Source organism: Sycon ciliatum, chromosome 4 (assembly GCF_964019385.1).
Source record: "Sycon ciliatum chromosome 4, ocSycCili1.1, whole genome shotgun sequence".
Taxonomy (NCBI): domain Eukaryota; kingdom Metazoa; phylum Porifera; class Calcarea; order Leucosolenida; family Sycettidae; genus Sycon; species Sycon ciliatum.
Window position 1 is genome coordinate 16,299,138 of NC_088646.1, and position 20,302 is coordinate 16,319,439.

Genomic DNA, 20,302 nt, shown 5'->3' on the forward strand with positions numbered 1-20,302 from the left:
TAGAACATAACGTTTTTTGCTAAGGGTGTCTATTATTATTATTATTATGGGGGTGGCTTTATTGGTTTTGTGTTTGTATTATGCAGCATCCCGGGTCATTTAAGACCATGGGGAGTACTGCTGTTGTATGTGAAGAAAATGTAATAAGGAAGACTGAAAAAAAAGAAAGAAAAAAGAGAGAAATACTGTGAACAGCAAATCTACAATGATGCATGTACAATCTATTATACAACTAATCTGCGAGAATGAGACTTAACACAAGCAGGTACAGTAATAGCAAGAGAGCTAAATCAGAAAACAAAATCCAGCCCTTCAGCAACACAATAGCACTGAAGGCAGCAATATAATTCTTCTCATTCAACATCAGTGAAGCACCGTCAAAACCGGTGAATGGGGGCTGATGGTATTATTGTTGTCTTTGTTATTGGCAAGTGATTAATATTATGATCATAATATTATTATTTTCTGCAAATAGGTGCTTCAACTAATAGTTCGAACCATGGGCATTCGCAAACCAATGTAACTTATTAGAGTGTAATTATTATTTCATCTGAGTTATTGACCTGATGACGTCAACTATTATTCATAATATATGTCAACTATTATTATTATTGTAGAAAGGAAAAGGAAATATAGATACGAGTTGAGAGTATTATTTTCAAGTATTATTATTATTATTCAGATGGAGAGCTAAGGTTTCATTTATACATATGTTGGAAGGCTGTCGGTTAGCGCTACGGAGATGTGTTGAAGCTAGGTGTCAGGACGTCAAATGTCTCAGTACTCTTGTCAGTTTTGTGCCTAGTTATTGCACTTTCTGACTGTATATAGTATCCAGTTACAGTGATGGAGAGTTACTCTTAACTCGTATCCATATGTCCTTTTCCTTTCTACATTTATTTATGGCTCAACATCCGAGTTTCAAATTGCACACCTGATGAGCCGTCACGAACCATACGGCGAAACGTACGTCGTGTGAAACAACTTGTTTTGTAGTCAACTAGTCCATCACAATGTCATGCATGAGGAGTACTGTAGGAGTTTGGCTTTCGGCTTGTACAATTCGTTTTTCGCAAAGCTTCCCCTTTCTTTACTTATCTTTGATATTTATGACCCACCCAAGTTTAGTGGTGTGCTGCTTTGCTGCTTCGAATTGTAGTTAGACCGCTTTGTCAAATATTGTACTGGTCTCGTCATCGTCCAGTAACAATCGACATTCTTTGTTCCGTTGGGACTGTAGCTTTTGCTCGTTTTCGTTGCGCTTGCCTTCCCCTCTTTGGTCTTTCCATAACCTTGAACCTTCCAAGTTGGAAGGCTGTCAGTTAGCGCTACGGAGATGTGTTGAAGCTAGGTGTCAGGACGTCGAATGTCTCAGTACTCTTGTCAGTTTTGTGCCTAGTTATTGCACTTTCTTACTGTATATAGTATCCAGTTACAGTGATGGCGAGTTACTCTTAACTCGTATCCATATGTCCTTTTCCTTTCTACATTATTATTATTATTATAGGCTTTTCCGCGTTGGCATCGCCAAGCAAGCTTGGCTAGCCTTCGCATAAGCTGCTCCATAATGATGAGACGAAACAATGAATGCATGTATATACGATCTAGGACAGAACCAAGGTTGAGGATATTTTTGAAGAAAGCTGCAAGTTGTGTTGAGGAACACAAAGTTGCAAACTCTACGAAAGTAAACTGCAAGAAATGTTTTGGGGTTGATCTCATCATTATTGTAGTCACAGGTTGTGTTAGTAGCATTAAAGGTTGTGTTTTCTTTTCACAGGTATATTGTTTACATTCCTATTCTTTTACAGGATAATATTTTCAAAAAATATGTTAGCCAATGAACTTATGTTATGGTACAACGTACAGCCATGCAGCTGCCACAGGTGGAAGCAGTATCAGGCTTTGATGTATGCTTTTATCACATTGCTGCATAGGTCTTTCCAGTCTTGTCGTGACTGGGCGATGGCATGGAGGTTCTCAAGTTCCTCGCGTTTCTTGAGTGACCCCCCGATACGCTGCAGGTCCTGGTGCAGACTCAGTGGCAGAGTGGTACGTGGCCGGCCCCGCCAGGTGGCAGCGGAACTTGGGTTTTCGAAGTATGCTGCCATCATAACGCGTGCTGGTACATCGTCGTCTAGTCTCAGGACATGGCCAAAGAGCCGCCACCTCGCTCTCACGATGGTTTCCCCTAGGGGCTGGGAGTTGGTGCGTTTATACAGCTCGCTATTTTTGATGACTTGAGGGTACTTGATCCCGACGACTGTTCGCAATTGACGTCTGTGGAATGCTTCCAATCGCTTGATGACATTGCTTGGGACTGCCCATCTTGAGCAATTGTACAGGAGTATTGGTGTGATAAATGCATTGTATAGCTTGACACGTCTGTCTATATAAGAGTATATAATTATACTCAATCTGCGGACAGCATGCTGTTTCGTTCTTTGTGAACTCCTCAGCGCAGCACAGAGAAAATGAGGCCGAACCTGATAGCAATGAAAATAAAATTTCCAAAGCCAGATTTTAATCAGGCCCGAACGTACCTTGCCAGAGTGCTCAAACTGACAAGTCAGTGAGCTATATGTGTGTGTGTGTGTGTGTGTGTGTGTGTGTGTGTGTGTGTGTGTGTGTGTGTGTGTGTGTGTGTGTGTGTGTGTGTGTGTGTGTGTGTGTGTGTGTGTGTGTGTGTGTGTGTGTGTGTGTGTGTGTGTGTGTGTGTGTGTGTGTGTGTGTGTGTGTGTGTGTGTGTGTGTGTGTGTGTGTGTGTGTGTGTGTGTGTGTGTGTGTGTGTGTGTGTGTGTGTGTGTGTGTGTGTGTGTGTGTGCTGTGCTGTGCTGTGTTGTGTTGTACTGTGAAGGGTAAACGTGTATTCTGGGCCCATCGAGGAAAAACTGCTGCTCAGTGGCACACATCACATCTGCAACATCCATTGCAAAGGTTGTGAAGCGGCCGTCGGATGGAAATATGTAAGTGAATGGCTGTCCATATTTCTTATGCTCAACCAAGTCGAGTCAAAGGAGCAAAATACTCAATCCCCGGACAGCTAGCTGTTTCAATCTTATTAAATCTTGTCAGCGAAGCTCGGAGTTACTGGGCAAACCGATCGCAATGAAGTCTAATGAACGACAAAGCATTTTTTGTTTAAAGCGGCTCAACGCATCAAAGTCAGAGTGGTCTAGCTGTGATAAACACGGCGAGCTGAAAGATATTATATTTCACGTGAAGGCTGGTGGGTGGGGTTTGTTTTACTTCGAAGTACATGTATTGGTGATTGTGATAAAAAGAATACATTCAGAAGGGTACTTTTTTTAGCTAATATTATTGACCGTACCCTGAGGTACGTTGTAGTTCTGTCACCGCAGACACCGCACATATGATACCGTGCAGAAGATTGTGAAATTGAAATTATTACAGCCGTCCCTCTGTAATCCTGCACTTGTTTATCCAGCACCCTTGCAAACTAGCACACTTTCTGGCAAACAATTTTTTCAGTTCATTTTCTACGCTTTAATCCGGCACTTGAATTCCGCCTCCAGCAGCGAATTTGTGCAACAAATCACTCAAACTGTACATAATTCGATTTCTAATCCAGCACTTGTACATCGCATACCGTACCGGTGCACAGCTGTGTCAGTTTGGTCAGTGCATAGGATATTCCCAAGTGCATGTTATACATGTAGACATGGCATGTTAAACATGTAGACATGCATTCCACAAAGTACATGTACTTGGATTGACACAAAAAATCCCTACATTTTGACATACGGCACAAACATGTATTAATAGGTGGGCCGGGTTGGAATATTAATAGGTGGGCCGGGTTGGAGGGTAGGATTTGATAATCTAGTACCCTTGTTTATCCAGCAGAAAATTCTGTTGCGAAAGGTGCCGGATTAGAGAGGGACGACTGTACAATTTATGGCTTGTACTAGCAAGCGTGCATAGCTTGTCATAAGCTCCCAAGAGTGTGCCGCTCTAGATACCCTTTCTACGGGATCCGCCGCCGACGGTGAAACTCACATCATGTGTTGCAGTGTTCCTGTTGTCTTTAGTGACAAATGGAATAGTAATAATTTTGGCTGAAATTGAACTCCCTGACCGAAACCCACTCAGCCTATGCGAATCATCAGCATGATTATGGCAGATACTCAGACTGTGCGCATGCTGGCCTTCGTTGCACCTAGTACAAATCCTACTTGGAGCACGTGATGTGAGCTTTCGCCGCCGGAGACCCCATATGCAGAGTTGCACACTCGTGGGAGCTCATTTACTCTTGGTGCTAGCAAGAGTACATAAACCAGAGTGTGCAACTGTGCATATCAGATCTGAAACAGCGTAGTTCGTGCACTATGTCACCCTGATGAGGTCAGCCAAGCCGCGACTTGCGTACAGCTCAAATTTCCATGTTTCATAGCCCGGAAATCAGCCAAGTTTGCTTGATTTTAGACGTCCAGGTTCAGGATTTCGGTGTTTTGTGTGACTGTGTACATCCACCGACAAGTAAAGTCACCGGGCTATCCGTATCAAAAAACCGAAATCTGGACAAACTCAGTGACCTGCACCACCATGACTGGTTACGCAACTTTTCACCGTACCTGTGGCTTACCATGCCGTCAGAAATGACGTACTGCACGAATTACGCTCCCACAGGAACCATCCAGAGTTGCACACTCTGGTTTATGTACTCTTGGTGCTAGCAAGAGTCCATCATCCCCCAAAGCGCGCAACTGGGATGGAGTTGTGGGACGGCGTAATCCATGACGTACGTCATTTTTTGGGCCGGACTTGCGTCATTCCGTCGACGCGGTCCACCATGGAAACACTTCCCCTACTCACGATGTCACACTATGACATGCAACACGGATTTCGCCGTCCCAGATCTGATCAGTGAAGTTGCGCACTCTGGGGGATTATGGATTCTTGGCAGTAGTACACTCCAGACCAGCACACATTGTACATGGCATAATGTACTTTTATTGTGTTGTGTGGTATTTGATTACACAGGTCAGAGCCCAGCCTACTTCTCAGCGCTATAAAGAAGGGAAATATATCCTTGAATGTGTAGCAATGCACAAGGATAACAATTGGGGAGGAATGTGATTTCCTTTCGCTCAGTGTCATGACACATCCCAGAGTGGGATCCAAAACTAACAATTCAGTAACCCTATTTGTCACCCTACCCCAGCAGGGGACACGCACGCACGCACACACACACACACACACATGCACACACACACACGCACACACATGCCAAATGGACGTCTAGTATTTCGTACAGACTAACCCCCTTAACCATGCTTTTTAAACTGGCCTTGAAGACACCGATAATGGTTACTGTATTGACCTTTGAGGATAGGAATAGACCGTGATAAATCTGGACCTCCCGTAATGTATCTCTCTCAATACTCGCTTTATTTTTAGGGGGGACCCCAGATGTGAATATTTTAATTTTCTTTCTTCCTATCAGTAACTTACTCAAAGCTGCACCTCACTCATTCCGATCCTCACTCATTCTGATCCTCACTCATTCTGATCCAGCATCTCCCACTGTACACAGTGTATGTACTACACAGGGTATGAAATCTACAATGCACTATGGCATTGAGACAGTACGCCCCTGCTGCTCCTTACTCGTCTTCGCCGTGGTATTGGTTTTGTTGTCAACAGGACTTCAACATATAGTACAGTTATAGTATATCAACCTTGTACATGTACTGCTTCTTTTTTTCTTCTTTTTTTTAATGTCGACAACCTCTCTGTTACACCGCCTGGAACTTATTGCCTACTGAATCTCTGGTGTGTCTTGGACATCGCATTCATTCTTATCGTAGAACACGGCACATCTAAGCACAAACATTGCTCCGGTACCACCCTTTCCACCAGCTTTCTGTTATTGGTGCAGGTATGGTGCAGGTATGGTGCAGGTATGGTGCAGGTATGGTGCAGGTATGGTGCAGGTATGGTGCAGGCCGATATGCACACTCACTGTCCACTGACACCACACATCCAACAGTGGGTCAGCTGAAGCGACATGTTACGAAGGTTTTATTGAGATGTAAAGTGGTGATGACCAAGAAATAACTGTGATGGAAATGTAATGTGAAAAACAATAATAGGAACGATGAAAAAATATCGGTTTGGGAGATTGTGAGAGTGAGTGTGGGCGTGTGTTTCGACCTCGTAAGTCTTCTGTGTATAGTCATTTGGTATCTTGTCCTGAATGTTGCCAAGTGTATTCTGATTCATGTTTCTCCGTTTTGTGTCGTGGTTGTTGTAAACCACCAGTTCTCAATTGGGAAAGGCCTTCGCGCTTATGGCATTGTATTCGTTGAAATGTTGTATTTCGACTCCGCCGTACCGCTGATGTTGCTGCATGGCATACGCTATATGCGTTGTGTGCGTTTTGCTGTATACGCTGTTATGTCCAGTTTTATATGCTTATGTTTTGCATGTACGCTGTTTTTGCATGCTATAAATAGCTGGTGTTATTAGTGTTCATTGTTAATTATCAGATGAAGTGAAATATACTGTGTAAAGGAAAACAGTTGTCCTCGTGCCGTGTGGTCGTACGATCCTGACAATTTAGAGAATCTTAGAGGGTTCATAACATTTGGCGACCACGCCAGGATAGGAGCGAGCATGGCAGAGGAACTATGGAACAATTTGGAAGCCAGCTTTATCGACAATGGAGAGCGGTTAGGATTAGAAGGCGAGTTGTTGAAGGTACATGTGGAGCAGAGGCTCCAACAGTACGCGGAGCGTGAGGAGCGCAGTGCCAGACGGCGAGAGGAGGCGCTCCGCACCGAGTTTGCCAAAACACTAAACGAGATTAACGAGCGCATCGCCAATGCGCATGAGGGTGAGGGTAAAGCCGCGATGGGAGGTACAGAGGAATCTCCCAGTCACAGCGGGGGGCGTCAACCGTTGATGAAAATCCCCTCATATGATGGAACGCAGCCATTGGAGCGTTATCTTGACCTGTTCGAGGACATCTGTTCCAAGAACGAGTTCGAAGAAAGCGAATGGCTGCTGCGACTGCGCATCGCGCTAGCGGGTAGCAAAGCGGAGAGGATATGTATTGGATGCAACAATTACGAGGAAGCAAAGCGAGAGTTGCTTGCCTCGCTCGGAAAGACTCCGGATAAAGCGTGGAAGACATTGCTGACAGGCAAGCAGCGGTCAGATGAGTCGTTTCATCAATACGTTGTCCGTGTTTGCCGAGAGGTAGAGGTGTGGGCCACACTCGCTATGACAGAAGATGGCGAGGTGGGCACCAAGTATAGCGCCGATATAGGTAAAATGGCCCCGGTGCTGCAAGCAATGGCAAAGCAGGTAATCTTGGAGCAATGCGGACCTGAGATGAAGACGTACCTGGTCGAACGGCAGTGCTACGGGATGTCACTGCGCCAGGTACAGGAGCACGGCGCGTCTTACCAGGTCGCGCACGGACGACGGGGTGATACTGCCAGGAAGCCAGTAGAACGATCCGTGCCAAGGCCCACGGCGTCGGCCCAGTGCATGGCGATATCGGTCGCAGATGCAGAGAAGCAGCTAAAGTCGCTGCCACAGGAAGAGAGAAAGGGTTTTCTGCAGCGAGAGAGACTCTGCTGGAACTGCCTTAAGTATGGCCATATGGCCAGAGAATGTCGGTCAGGCTCGAGATGCACGAAATGCCAGAGGAAACACCACCTGCTAATACATGATGTGTTGGATAGAGCAGGTTACAGCCGGGAGAAACCGACTGAGATAGTTACGGAGAAGAATGTTGGGTCGTGCTGTCTACACTCGCCAAGTGTGCGGCTGATGACCGGAGTGGCACGAGTTGAGGGAAGAACTCGAAACGCGAAGGTTCGAGTGTTCCTGGACTCGGGTGCTGAGGCGTCATTCGTGACTGCAGCGTTGGTGTCAGCAATCGATGCAGAACACGTTGGGGTTGAAAATGTAGAGGTGAAGCCGTTCGGTGCGGAACCAACCCAACAGCGCATGGATAAGTACGCCATCACGATCCAGGGTAGCTCCGCTAGCATTCGGGTACGCGCGTTCGTGAAACCAACGCTTGAGCTGGACCTGAAGTGCGCAAGTCCGCAGACCATTGCGCAGTGGCACAGTTGGGGAGTAGAGCTGAGTGACAAGCCTCAACAAGGGACATCAGACGAAATACATATGCTGATTGGTGCAGACTATATCAACGCGGTACTGCACAGCAAGAAGGAAGTTAATGGTGAGACGGTGTGGAACACAGAGATAGGTAATGTATTATCTGGTCCAGCGTCTGCACCAAGTCGTAACAGTCAGCCGGTGACCGTGTCATGTATCACAGCCCACATCGACAAACTATGGCAGTTGGATGAACCTCCAGAACAACATCAGCACCTGCCATCTTTCCCGCTATGTCGCCAGGGCAGCGGGTACCAAGTGGGTCTCTTGTGGCGAAATGAGCGTCGCCCAACGGATAACTATGCTCAAGCTAGAGTCATCGCAACGCGGCTTCTTGAAAAGCTGAAGAGGAATGGGAAGCGTGCGCTCTATGATGATGTGCTGATCAGGGAGTACCGCGAGCTTGGAGCAATTGAGCTGGAGCCATGTGAGAGCGATGCCGGGTACTATGTACCGCATCATGGTGTATTCCGCGAGCACGCTGCAACCACGAAGTTAAGAGTGGTGTTCAATGCCTCGGCGACGGCGCCAGATGGCAAGTCGTTGAACGACATGGTTGACCCTGGACCGTCGCTATTGCCGAGTCTCGCAGGTATGCTATTACGGTTCCGTGAATATAAGAGCGCGCTGCAAGCGGACATCCGCAAGGCTTTCTTCATGGTCGCGGTTAATCCCGAAGACCGTCCGTACCTGCGTTTCTTGTGGCCCGGTCGAAGCGACAGCGATGAACTGTTAACCTGGAGGCTAACGAAACTGCCATTTGGCGTAAACTGCTCGCCGTACATGCTTACTGCGGTGATTCAGCATCACTTGAAGGAGCTACGGGCGTTGTCTGCACCCAAAGAGCGAGATCGTATTGATCTCTTGCTCACGAGTTTCTACGTTGACGATTTGGTCTCTAGTGTCTCAAATGCCTCGGAAGCCAAGGAGATGCAAGAGTTCAGCGTGCGTGTGCTTACGGATGCTGGCATGGAGTTACGCAAGTGGCGAGGCAACGAAATCCCGTGCGATCCAGAGGCCGGAGATAAAGTCCTCGGTCTGAAATGGAAAACCAGTGATGACTTGCTCAGCATAGCAGCGCTAGGCGAGTCCGATAGGCCGTCTGTTTGGACCCGGCGATCCCTCCTCAAGTGTGTTGCATCAGTGTTTGATCCGCTAGGTCTAGCAGCACCGGCAGTTGTGCCGGGAAAGATACTGCTACAGCAAGCCTGGAAAGTCGGAGGCGACTGGGATGATATGTTGCCTGATGGCATCGCAGCCGCATGTGCGCAATGGTGGGGAGAGTTGGCCGAAGTGGTGAGCATTGACATACCACGTTGGATTTGCTGCAATCTTGACACGCCGATTGCGCTTCATGCCTTCGCCGATGCCAGTGAGAAAGCGTTTGGATGTTGTTTGTATGCAGTCGTCAATGGACAGTCGCACTTGGTATTTGCCAAGGCCAAAGTGGCACCTGTGTCTCCGCCCACGTTAGCCCGCCTTGAGTTACAAGCAGTATGTCTAGCGGCTCGCTACGCTGAGTTTGTGGTGAAGGAGCTGCGTGTGACCGTCACGCAAGTCTATGGCTGGACTGACAGTCTCACTACCGTTCATTGGATCAGTAATCCATCGTACAAATGGAAAACATTTGTGGCTAACCGCGTCAGTCAAGTCCAAGAGATATCGAAGAAGGTCGGCATTGTGTGGAACCATTGCCCGGGCCTTCACAACCCAGCAGATTTACCGTCGCGTGGGAGTAGTGCACAGCAGATCCGTAGTCCGTTCTGGAGGGGCGGACCAACCTGGATCACGGAGCCCAATGACTGGCCCACTGCATCCTCAACCGCAGCTACAGATGAGTCCAGTGTAGAAGTACGAGTGTCAGCCACCACCTGTAGTCGAGAATCTGATAAGGAATGGTGGCTCCGATTCAGTAAATGGTCGAGGGCACAGGGCATGGTGACTCGGATGTTGCAGTGGAAGCACACTGAGCCTCGTGCTGAACTCTATTTTGCAGCAGACAACGTATTGTACCGCATCGTTCAAGCCGCATGTTTCGCTGAGGATCTTGAGCTGATCAAGCAAGGTCAACCAGTGAAGCCCGGGTCGAAGGTGTATCAGCTTGCACCGTTTCTGGATGAGCATGGAGTGCTCAGAGCCGGGGGACGACTTCAGCACAGCGAGTTGGCATATGGAGCCAAGCACCCAGTCCTGTTAGGCAAACATCATCTGACCGAGTTGCTGTTGGAGAAAAAGCATGTTGAAAGGATGCACCAAGGTGTAGAAGGAGTCTTGTCGTTCATCCGTCAGAAATTCTGGATTATCGGTGGTCGACGAGCGCTACGCAACATTACTCAGCGATGTGTTACATGCCGCCGCTACAAGGCTAAGGCTGCCTCAGAAGTCTGCCCGCCGCTGCCAGAAGACCGAGTTGTTCACGAGAGGCCGTTCTCAACTACCGGCATCGACTATGCTGGTCCGTTGTACGTGCGCCGTGGTGAGTCATCTCCGAAGGTATGGATAGCATTGTTTGTGTGTGCCACCACCAGAGCAGTTCACTTGGAGATGGTCGATAGTTTAAGTACCGAGTCATTCTTGATGGCATTTCGGAAGTTTGTCGCGAGACGTAGTTTGCCGTCTCGGATCAGGTCTGACAACGCTACAACGTTCAAGGCGGCATCTGACAAACTGAGTGTACCATGGATGTTCAATCCTCCAGCTGCACCATGGCATGGAGGCTTCTATGAGCGAATGGTTGGTACAGTGAAGAGTGCCTTGAAAAAGGTAATGGGAACAGCGTTTCTGAAGGTCCAGGAGCTTGAGACCCTCTTGTATGAGGTTGAAGCAGTGGTGAATAGTCGTCCGCTAACTTATGTGTCTGATAGCCTGGATGAGCCACCAGTAACCCCTGCAATGATGATGGGTAACATCTGGATGTCGTCAGAGAAGCCAGCAGGTACCCTGGACGCTGCGCAGATGTCATCGAGATTGCGTTACCTCAGTCGGACACTGGAGCATGTCAAGAATCGTTGGGAGGTGGAGTACCTAAGTCAGCTGAACAAGCACCAACAGACCATGTCGCGCCCTTTAGCTATGGGTGATGTTGTCTTTGTTCTCGATGATACCAAGCGCAAACAGTTCTGGCGTTTGGGACGGATCATCGAGTTATTCCCTGGTCGAGATGGTAAGCGTCGTGTTGCCAAGGTTAAGTTGAGTACCAGTACCCTGTTGAGGCCGATCCAAAGGTTAGTGCCATTAGAAGTATCGTCACAGGACGTGGCCCCTGGGCTTGCCGATACCGCTCAACCTGCTATCGTCCCTCAGCAGCCAGCGTATGAACCGTCAGCACCGTTACCACCACCACGGCAGCAGGAGATGACCCGTTCTGGGCGCGTAGTCAGAGCCCCGGATCGTTTTTGACTTGTGTGCATTGTTGTACGGCGGTGAGAAGCCCTTTGGTGGGGAGAATGTTGTAAACCACCAGTTCTCAATTGGGAAAGGCCTTCGCGCTTATGGCATTGTATTCGTTGAAATGTTGTATTTCGACTCCGCCGTACCGCTGATGTTGCTGCATGGCATACGCTATATGCGTTGTGTGCGTTTTGCTGTATACGCTGTTATGTCCAGTTTTATATGCTTATGTTTTGCATGTACGCTGTTTTTGCATGCTATAAATAGCTGGTGTTATTAGTGTTCATTGTTAATTATCAGATGAAGTGAAATATACTGTGTAAAGGAAAACAGTTGTCCTCGTGCCGTGTGGTCGTACGATCCTGACAATTTAGAGAATCTTAGAGGGTTCATAACAGTGGTTGTCATGGTTATCAGTTCTGTCCCCGGGGAAAATCGCGATTCCGCGGCCGCGTTCTTGAACTTTTTTGTTGCACTACACGTACCGTAGTTCCGCGCATATAAGCCCATGGGCTAATATACGAAAATGATGCATTTCCGGGAAAAAATCAGTATTATATGGTTCGTTTTTTAGCCCTGGGCCTATATTCGAATTTTGAAGGCAGCTGGCACGCGAAAAAGTACAAGTCCGTGCGCGGTTGTCCGCCTACCGTAGGTACCGGTACAGGTAATGTAGTCTGCACTGACATGCTGTACTATCGGTCAAGAGTCCATGGGGTCAAGCGCGTTTGGTACTTTTGAGTACAGGAATGGACTTGTTTTGTGTCTTTTTCAATTTCCTTTTTTCTTTAACCCTCCACTTTCTTGTTTTCTGGCTCATCAACAAGAACAGCTCTGTACCGGTATTGCTAAAAATACTTTTGACAAACGGGTCCGTAACGGTGTTTGGGTGTGTTTATTAGCCCATGGGCCTATAAACAGAGGTGGGCTTATATCCGGATATAGGCCCGTGGGCTTATATGCGCGGAACTACGGTACACACAGTGCACTGTTCGGTCAGCAACGTCTCATCGTGGCGGCTTTGTACTCAAATATGACGAGTGCTTACAGCAGAGACTTGTAACTGATTGATTTCACTACATACTCACTGAAAATTGCCTCATATCAACTGCAAACTTGCCGCATATCAATAACATTCACCGCATATTTACCGCAAATTCACCGCAAATTATGCCATATTACGCCGCGTTTTTTCCCCGGGGACAGTCAGTTACAGGTGAAGGTGTTGGAGGCTGTGTTCCAACGCATTCATAAGCCTGACCTTTGTGTTCAAAAGGAGAGTGTTATCTTTTTGAAATTGTTCAACCAGTAGAATGTTGTGTTTCAGTTTGTCTGGCCGTGTTGGGCCAGAATTTTGTCACTAATGTTGTTTCATCTTGAATTTTGTCCCTTTGGAGTGTTCGATTGTTATCTTTCACGCACATGGTATCGTTCAAGAATACCTTTGTGATACTTTTTTGGCATTGTTTAGGTGTTATAATATCACTATTGATCCTTTATAGTAATCTGTGTTGCAATTTTTTAATTAGTACAACGATGCTTCCTGATGAGCGTTGTGCGAAACATAGTTCGATGCATGTTTATATTTTTCTTCGTTCCTATTATTGTTTTCACATTACAGTTCCATCACAGTTATTTCTTGGTCCATCACCACTTTACATTTCAATAAAACCTTCGTAACATGTCGCTTCAGCTGATTCTGTTTATTGCCATCTTAAAATTGTTGTCACCTCGAGCTCGCCACCTGTTCAAATATAAAACTAATAAAGAAAGTTTTTTTTAAATATGATCTTCCATTTCGTGGTGATAATTTTGTATGTCAAGTGTACCTCTGAAGACTGAAGGGAGATGATGAGGGGGTTGAATGAGCATAACACTTCATGAACTAGACGGACACATATAGAAACACTGGGACATACAACAGGCTAAAAATGGCACCTAATTTTCCAGTTTGTTGTGGAACTGATCGCATGCGACCAAATCTGAAGTCCTTTTCTATCGTGAATGCATGAGGCAATGTAACAAACGGTAGGCAGAACAGCACGGAATACCAGACTGATAACACGGTTAGGAAACCATAGGGAACAAAGATCATCAAACAATACCAGATATGCGACCAGCCACGGTTCAACAGCGAAGCGAGCGTTGCTGGCTTCTGCTTGCGATTGCGCTCGCCGTCTCTTGTGTGCTTGCTATGCAGGACGGCCTCGGTGAGGAACGCCATTGGCAAAGCCAGTACTACTACTTCAAGCCATCGTACAGCATAGATAGCACCGCCCGTGGAAAGATAGGTGAAGAGCGTTGTCAGTGGACCAAACGTGATCACCACCACCAGATCTCCCCAGCCGATGTGCTTCAAGACGGCTGGTTCACGTGTGTAGAGGAAGGAGCCGGACAAGCCGCCGAAGAACATGAAGGATAGCAACAATGGTGACGTCCTGGAGATGAGACACAGACATCCGAACAGTAGCAGGCCAACTATGTAGAATCCCGTGCCCATGTATTGCACGGTCAGTGCCGTCAAGCGCGAGTCAACCAGAGTACGGTCATCGGCCGAGTCACTATCGTCCACACCTCGTATGTAATCGTCGTACGTATTCACCAGATTACCAGCAGAATGTACCGAGAGGACAATTAGCAGTGACAGCACCACAGCGAGCAGCTGCACTTCGTGCATGTCAGCGTACGCTATGCTGGCACCGAGTGCGGCAGGGAACACCGACTGTGCGTAGGTCCATGGACGCAGCGCCAGCACATATGCCTGTGTGTTGCTACTACACATGCTAATAGCGTTTGCTAATAGCTAGCACACAGAGCAGGAACGGTGTAGCCACAACTCCAGGCCCCACACTGCCAATGCCACACTGAAGCCAGGGAATGCACTGAACTGAGAACAATAACTCCAGGCCCCACACTGCCAGTGCCACACTGAGGCCAGGGAATGCACTGAACTGAGAACAATTGTTCAGAATTTTGCGCTATGCTGGCCAGAACTCTGCATGAGCGCCAACCTCTGCGCAGCAGACTTCACAATAGGAGGTGTTGATTGGATGTGGACCGCTCCCAGGAACGTATTCCGCAGAGTAGAACATGGATTACCTCGGGAACACACAGTGGTCGAAAGACACTGACGTGACAGCTCAGAAAGGATATTCTAAGAAATCAATTACGAGCTCCTCTCTAGACTCTCGTTGAAAACAATTTTTTTAATGAAGATACTTCACTGCACTGGAAACACCAACTACACGCACCAAGTACTCGTGCACAACAAACCAACAGACAATTCTTCCACTACAAAAAATGTAAGTGTAAAGAAGTTATTCCTGCTGGATCAGCCCTGCACCCCAGTGGCGAAAGTGGTGATATCTTGAAAGAAATTCACACAGTGACAGTGATACTGCTTGTTTTCAAGGTCGACTTTCGAATTTTTTAGTTGCTAGCTGCAGTGCACGCGCGTGCACGCCGGGCGTTGTGCAATCGCATGATCTGACTCACGTGCACAAAAGTACACAACACCAGGTCAGAGGGTATTCCCCTTTCCTGCCCTCGATATCTTCAACCAGACTTCTACAAGAAAGAAACAACAGTCAACAGCCAACACACACGACTGACATAGAAATCTACGTGAAGAAGAGGTTGGTGCGACTTCACTAATATTGGCGATACTTGGGGAATTGTGTGTTGCTCTACATGGGAGCTCGCGCTTTTCCTGCCGACTTGGATTCTCACTTGACTGACCCACGCCGCGGACTGCCATCCAGAACATACGAGAAGTCCATCGAACCGTCTTCCACTCGGCAAACCTGCAAGAACTTGAACTGAAGCACCACTCCCTGCTCAATACACAGTGTTTCGGGGAATTCACCCCTCATCAGTTGAGCTTGAGTACTTGAGTACTCCGAGGTGGCCTGAGTAGGCTGAGGAAGATGAAGAGCGTGGGCCACATAATTTTTTTAAATACCGGTAGTGCTCTCCAGGCACAAACATCACCAGGGATACAAACTTACAGAGACGCTCCGTTTCCAGCGCGACAAACACCTTGTGAAAACCAGATACATGTAGCAGCGTGAGTCACGGCTCATGATTGATGGAGCATTGAGGTAAGGTGCTGAACAAGCGCTGAGCCTGAGGACCAGAAATCTACACAGGCATCGTAAAATCGTGATGGCGAGGTACGGTACTACTAGTACTAGGTCAGTAGGTGTTTGTCGTGTTTGTCGCGCTGGAAATAGAGCGTCTCTCTTTTTGATAGCATACTCAACAAACTGAGCGGCTCATGCAACTAACGAGGAGCGAATTCCCCGAAACACTGAGCAGGGAATGGTGCTAAAAAGCAGCTTTCATGCAGGTAGCAGACTGGTTTGCCCAGTGGAAACGGATGTAAGTGCAACGGTCTCCTTCTGTGCTCCGGATGGCAGTACTTGACGTAAGCCAGTCAAGTCACGGTCAAAACTAACAGGATTCTGAGGAAGCGTTACCACGTAGGTCTAAATAATTGTAATTCGTCAGTTCATGATAAGGGGCAACCAACTTCATCACAGGCTAATTAATAGTAATTATTATTATTATTATACCGCCCAAGTCACTACTTCTAATGGCGCTAGTACGAGTATGACCACAGACAGTATTATACAGTTTCCTCTGAAACCAAAATGCGATAATACCAAGAGTACATAACCTGGTTATGTACTCTTGTTAATACTCATAAAAAGGACACACTTCAGGCTCATTACGAACATCTTGAAAGTTTTTGTTTTCACAAGTCTACTTTCAAGCCTTCTCATCAGGTGAAATACAGGCAAGGGAAAAGGAACAGGAACAGTGGATTAAGTACAGTAAGGAGGTGGTAAAAACAGCGCAAAGAAGAAGATAGCTAAAGACATTATTATCGCAATGATTCTGGCACCAGAGTCCTAACCAGAGCTCCAAAACTAGCGAGGCCCTCTAGTACTAGTACAATGGCATCTATAATGCCATGCCGTGCACCAATGTACTAATAATGATTTTCATAGGCCAAGCCGGTCTACAATACTACAACTTGGAGTCGTGCTGCTGGTTCGTGAGGTCGGCCAGAGAGAGAGAGAGAGAGAGAGAGAGAGAGAGAGAGAGAGAGAGAGAGAGAGAGAGAGAGAGTGTGTGTGTGTGCGTGTGTGTGTGTGTGTGTGTGTGTGTGTGTGTGTGTGTGTGTGTGTGGTGAGGTGGAATTGCTTCATTTACTTACTGAGGCCAAGCCGGGATGAAGAAAACTGTTCCAGAGTAAACAAAACAGTCAAACATGCACTGTAATATAATCAGTACCGGGGGTACGGTACATGACGTACATGTTCTGTTGTGTTATTGTTATGGCACGCCGGTAGCCTTTCCTGACTGGAGAGTGGAGTCTAGTGGAGGTCCAACAAGCTACCCTACACTACAGTACTCTTGTTGGACACGGTCAGAGGAGTCGGGAGTTGGATGGGTGGTTGACTATGTCTATCCTGGTCTACATGACTGTTAGTGTATGGGCGATCCGCGCACCTTGGTCACTGCACCGAGTCTGTGGACTGTGGACTGTGGTATCATCCTATTGCAAGGAGGTAAGTGGCTAACTGATCAACATAACTTGCATTTTAGATGACCAGTGACTGATAGATGTACATGACACATGACTGTACTTACATTGTATGGACGTACTCGTAGTGCATCCATCACGATCCGCCTACCGTGTTCTCAGCACAGAGGAAATGAGGCCGAACCTGGTAGCAATGAAAAATAAATTTTCCAAAGCCAGATTTAAACCATGCCCGAACGTACCTTGCCAGAGTGCTCAAACTGACAAGTCAGTGAGCTCTGCATAACGCAAACAGCAAAGGCACTACCTCACGCAAGAGTGCTCAACTGCTACAAGAGCAGGAGCGAAATATAATTATATATACATGCATGGATGTATAGTGATAGCAGCACAACGGCAATGGCGGAGAGATCCGACCAGCTCGGCCGACCTTTTAGGTCTCGAAGTCATTGCTAGCTGGGTGCACTAGGCTAGACAAAATTGAAGGTACTACAGAAAAGAAGATAATCATAATTATAACTGGGGAAATGGAGGAAAGAGATCCCGGTGAGGTGGATAAGATAGTTCAAGTATAGTTGCGATGTAGATCTACAAGCATGTCACGTGACTGTGGCCATGTAGACAGCCAATCACTGGCCAATCATTGGCCTTAGCACGCGTTCAGACCTTCACGATATTGCACTCTCCATTGAGCTGATGGTGCCAATGTGCCATGTTGAACAGTGGCACGCCCACGAAGGACATCAAAAGGAAATAAATGGAATAGTAAACTTGGGCATGGTTGCCACGGTGCCATACTTACTACCTACATGAAGAGCTGCTGTCGTCTGTCCACTCGAGTATCAGTCAGTACCACCCCTGCAGTCCCTCGGTGTCGTTCAACATCCCTTAGCATAGGTACAGTCTGGAGCCATGTAAGTAACTTGGCCCGGTGTAAGTGGGATGGGGACTTGGCCCGGTGTAAGTGGGATGGGGACTTGGCCCGGTGTAAGTGGGATGGGGACTTGGCCCGGTGTAAGTGGGATGGGGACTTGGCCCGGTGTAAGTGGGATGGAGACTTGGCCCAGTGTAAGTGGGATGGGGACTTGGCCCGGTGTAAGTGGGATGGGGACTTGGCCCGGTGTAAGTGGGATGGGGACTTGGCCCGATGTAAGTGGGATGGGGACTTGGCCCGGTGTAAGTGGGATGGGGACTTGGCCCGGTGTAAGTGGGATGGGGACTTGGCCCGGTGTAAGTGGGATGGGGACTTGGCCCGGTGTAAGTGGGATGGGGACTTGGCCCGGTGTAAGTGGGATGGGGACTTGGCCCGGTGTAAGTGGGATGGGGACTTGGCCCGGTGTAAGTGGGATGGGGACTTGGCCCGGTGTAAGTGGGATGGGGACTTGGCCCGGTGTAAGTGGGATGGGGAGGGCATGGGGCACCTACATGTACACGCATACACCTCTTTATTCTAGTAGTAGTGTTGTTTCAACGGCACCATTTCATGTGTTTACGAATGTGCACTAAGAAAGTCACATGATGAAATGTTTGTGGTACGTGTTCAGAAAATGATAGTAGAGAGGTTAAGTTACACGTTTTTTGCCCTTTTTCAAAACGCGGTGCAAATCTCACGTTACGTGTAATTTTTAGAGGTTAAGGTACACGTGCGACGTGACGTGAAATTTTGCCTGGCAGGATTCGGGTTTAGTTCGCACAAATATCAAATCTTCCAACAAACTTGATAAATCTCGATAAAATTCCAGAAACTCACACAAATTCGGTCGGGATAACCAAGCGAAACTTCCAAAAACTCACGTCATGAACTTACGTGCGGGACAGTCAACTCACGTAAAACACGTCAAATTTTACGTGAGTTTTTTCACTTTTTGACGTAAAAGTTCACGGACGTAAGACTTTTACGTGAAACTTAACCTCTCTAATAGAGTCTACGGCTTCGCGTGTTTTGGCTCCAGATTTCTACGCGGAGATGAGGTTCTCTACGTTGTGGCACACGCAGAGAAAATTCGTACGGATTTGCTGGGTATCGATCAACTGCATGCAGAAAACTACCAAATATGGAAGGGGAAATTCCCAGTACACATTCCACGTGATTTCTCTACGTGAAGCGTAGAGCAGAACAGGATTTCTTTACGTTACGGGAACGCGAAGAGAGTTCTTGTGATTCTTTGCGTCGCTTTGCAGAACCTCCCTAGTTGCAGGTCCCGAAAAACACGCACCCAGACCCTCTCCCAACCGGATATGCTCGCATCATTGATACCATAGCAGTAATAAAGTAATGACTCTTCTCATTCAGTGATTCACGGTCTCAACAGCTGCACCCTACTGTTACCCACTGAATGGAGTTGTACATAGTGCTAGTAGATACATGGCATAGCTGTGTGCATGGTGTAGGAAGCAGGAACACACTACTGTGATATGTTTGTCCCATCATCCAGGGACAGCCGCAGGGCGGAAATGAAAGGTTCCAGACCGTGCAAATTTCCTACTTGGGGATTTCCTGAGAACACTTGAGATTTGACGTGGAATTTGCCTCAAGAGATTAGCTCACCATGACATTGATAGTAAACACTTTAAAAGGCATGAATTTGCATGTCAGTTTTGTATGCTGTGCTGCGACATGTACAATGTATTATACTTGTAGCCACGGTTATGCCGTTACCTGGAGGGGGAACTGCTGAAAGATCAGTGTCCTCAATTTCCTGATGTCCTCATGGCAGGGTGCACTGTGTCACACCAGCAGATTGTTGAAAGGAGGTGCTGCATTGGCTCGTGCTATGTTCTAGCATCCTAGACCGAGTAGTGAGATGCTGGCGGGGAGTGATAGTGTTAGAAGACAGCTGGTTTCTCTCGGAAGGTGACTCGTCACCCACAATGCTATTGGGTCACTGGGTCAGGAGTATAAGCAGCAGTCGTCATTGTATCAGAGTATACACACAGGCCGAGTTGTGCGTTAAGAACATCCTATTACTCCAGTGTATCCACACTCGGGCATGACCCGTCGAACTCAGGCACAATCATCGACAAAGATAATAATTATTATGATGATTGTGGGAGGAAGCACCTGTAGTGTGGGTGTAGTTCATGGATCTCGGGCTCAGCTGTACATTGCGTTTCACGCATGCCTTGTGCCGGCCAACATACAGCCATGCAGTCAGGCAGGCCAGGCCTAGCCGTCGCTAACACCAACATTCTAGTCAAGTACAC

At 47.4% G+C, this 20,302-nt stretch overlaps 2 protein-coding genes across 2 annotated transcripts in view; one reads left to right on the top strand and one right to left on the bottom strand.

Moving 5' to 3' along the window:
• Positions 1-5,879, top strand: part of LOC135814699 (protein yippee-like 3) — an 11,484-nt gene extending 5,605 nt beyond the window's left edge. Inside the window, exons 3-4 of the mRNA XM_065327868.1 lie at positions 2,858-2,966; positions 5,005-5,879. Coding sequence (XP_065183940.1) covers positions 2,858-2,966; positions 5,005-5,100 — 205 coding nt within the window. The 3' untranslated portion in view covers positions 5,101-5,879. The remainder of the gene's footprint in view (positions 1-2,857; positions 2,967-5,004) is intronic.
• Positions 5,880-13,244: 7,365 nt separating this feature from the next.
• Positions 13,245-14,931, bottom strand: LOC135814700 (ubiA prenyltransferase domain-containing protein 1-like). Its single transcript, XM_065327869.1, has one exon. The coding sequence runs from the start codon at positions 14,327-14,329 to the stop codon at positions 13,433-13,435; it is 897 nt and encodes a 298-aa protein (XP_065183941.1). The 5' UTR covers positions 14,330-14,931; the 3' UTR covers positions 13,245-13,432.
• Between the last annotated feature and the right edge of the window lie 5,371 nt (positions 14,932-20,302).

Coding starts and splice junctions, on each gene's coding strand:
- LOC135814700 (XM_065327869.1), bottom strand. CDS start 14,329: ATGTGTAGTAGCAACACACAGGCATATGTGCTGGCGCTGCGTCCATGG.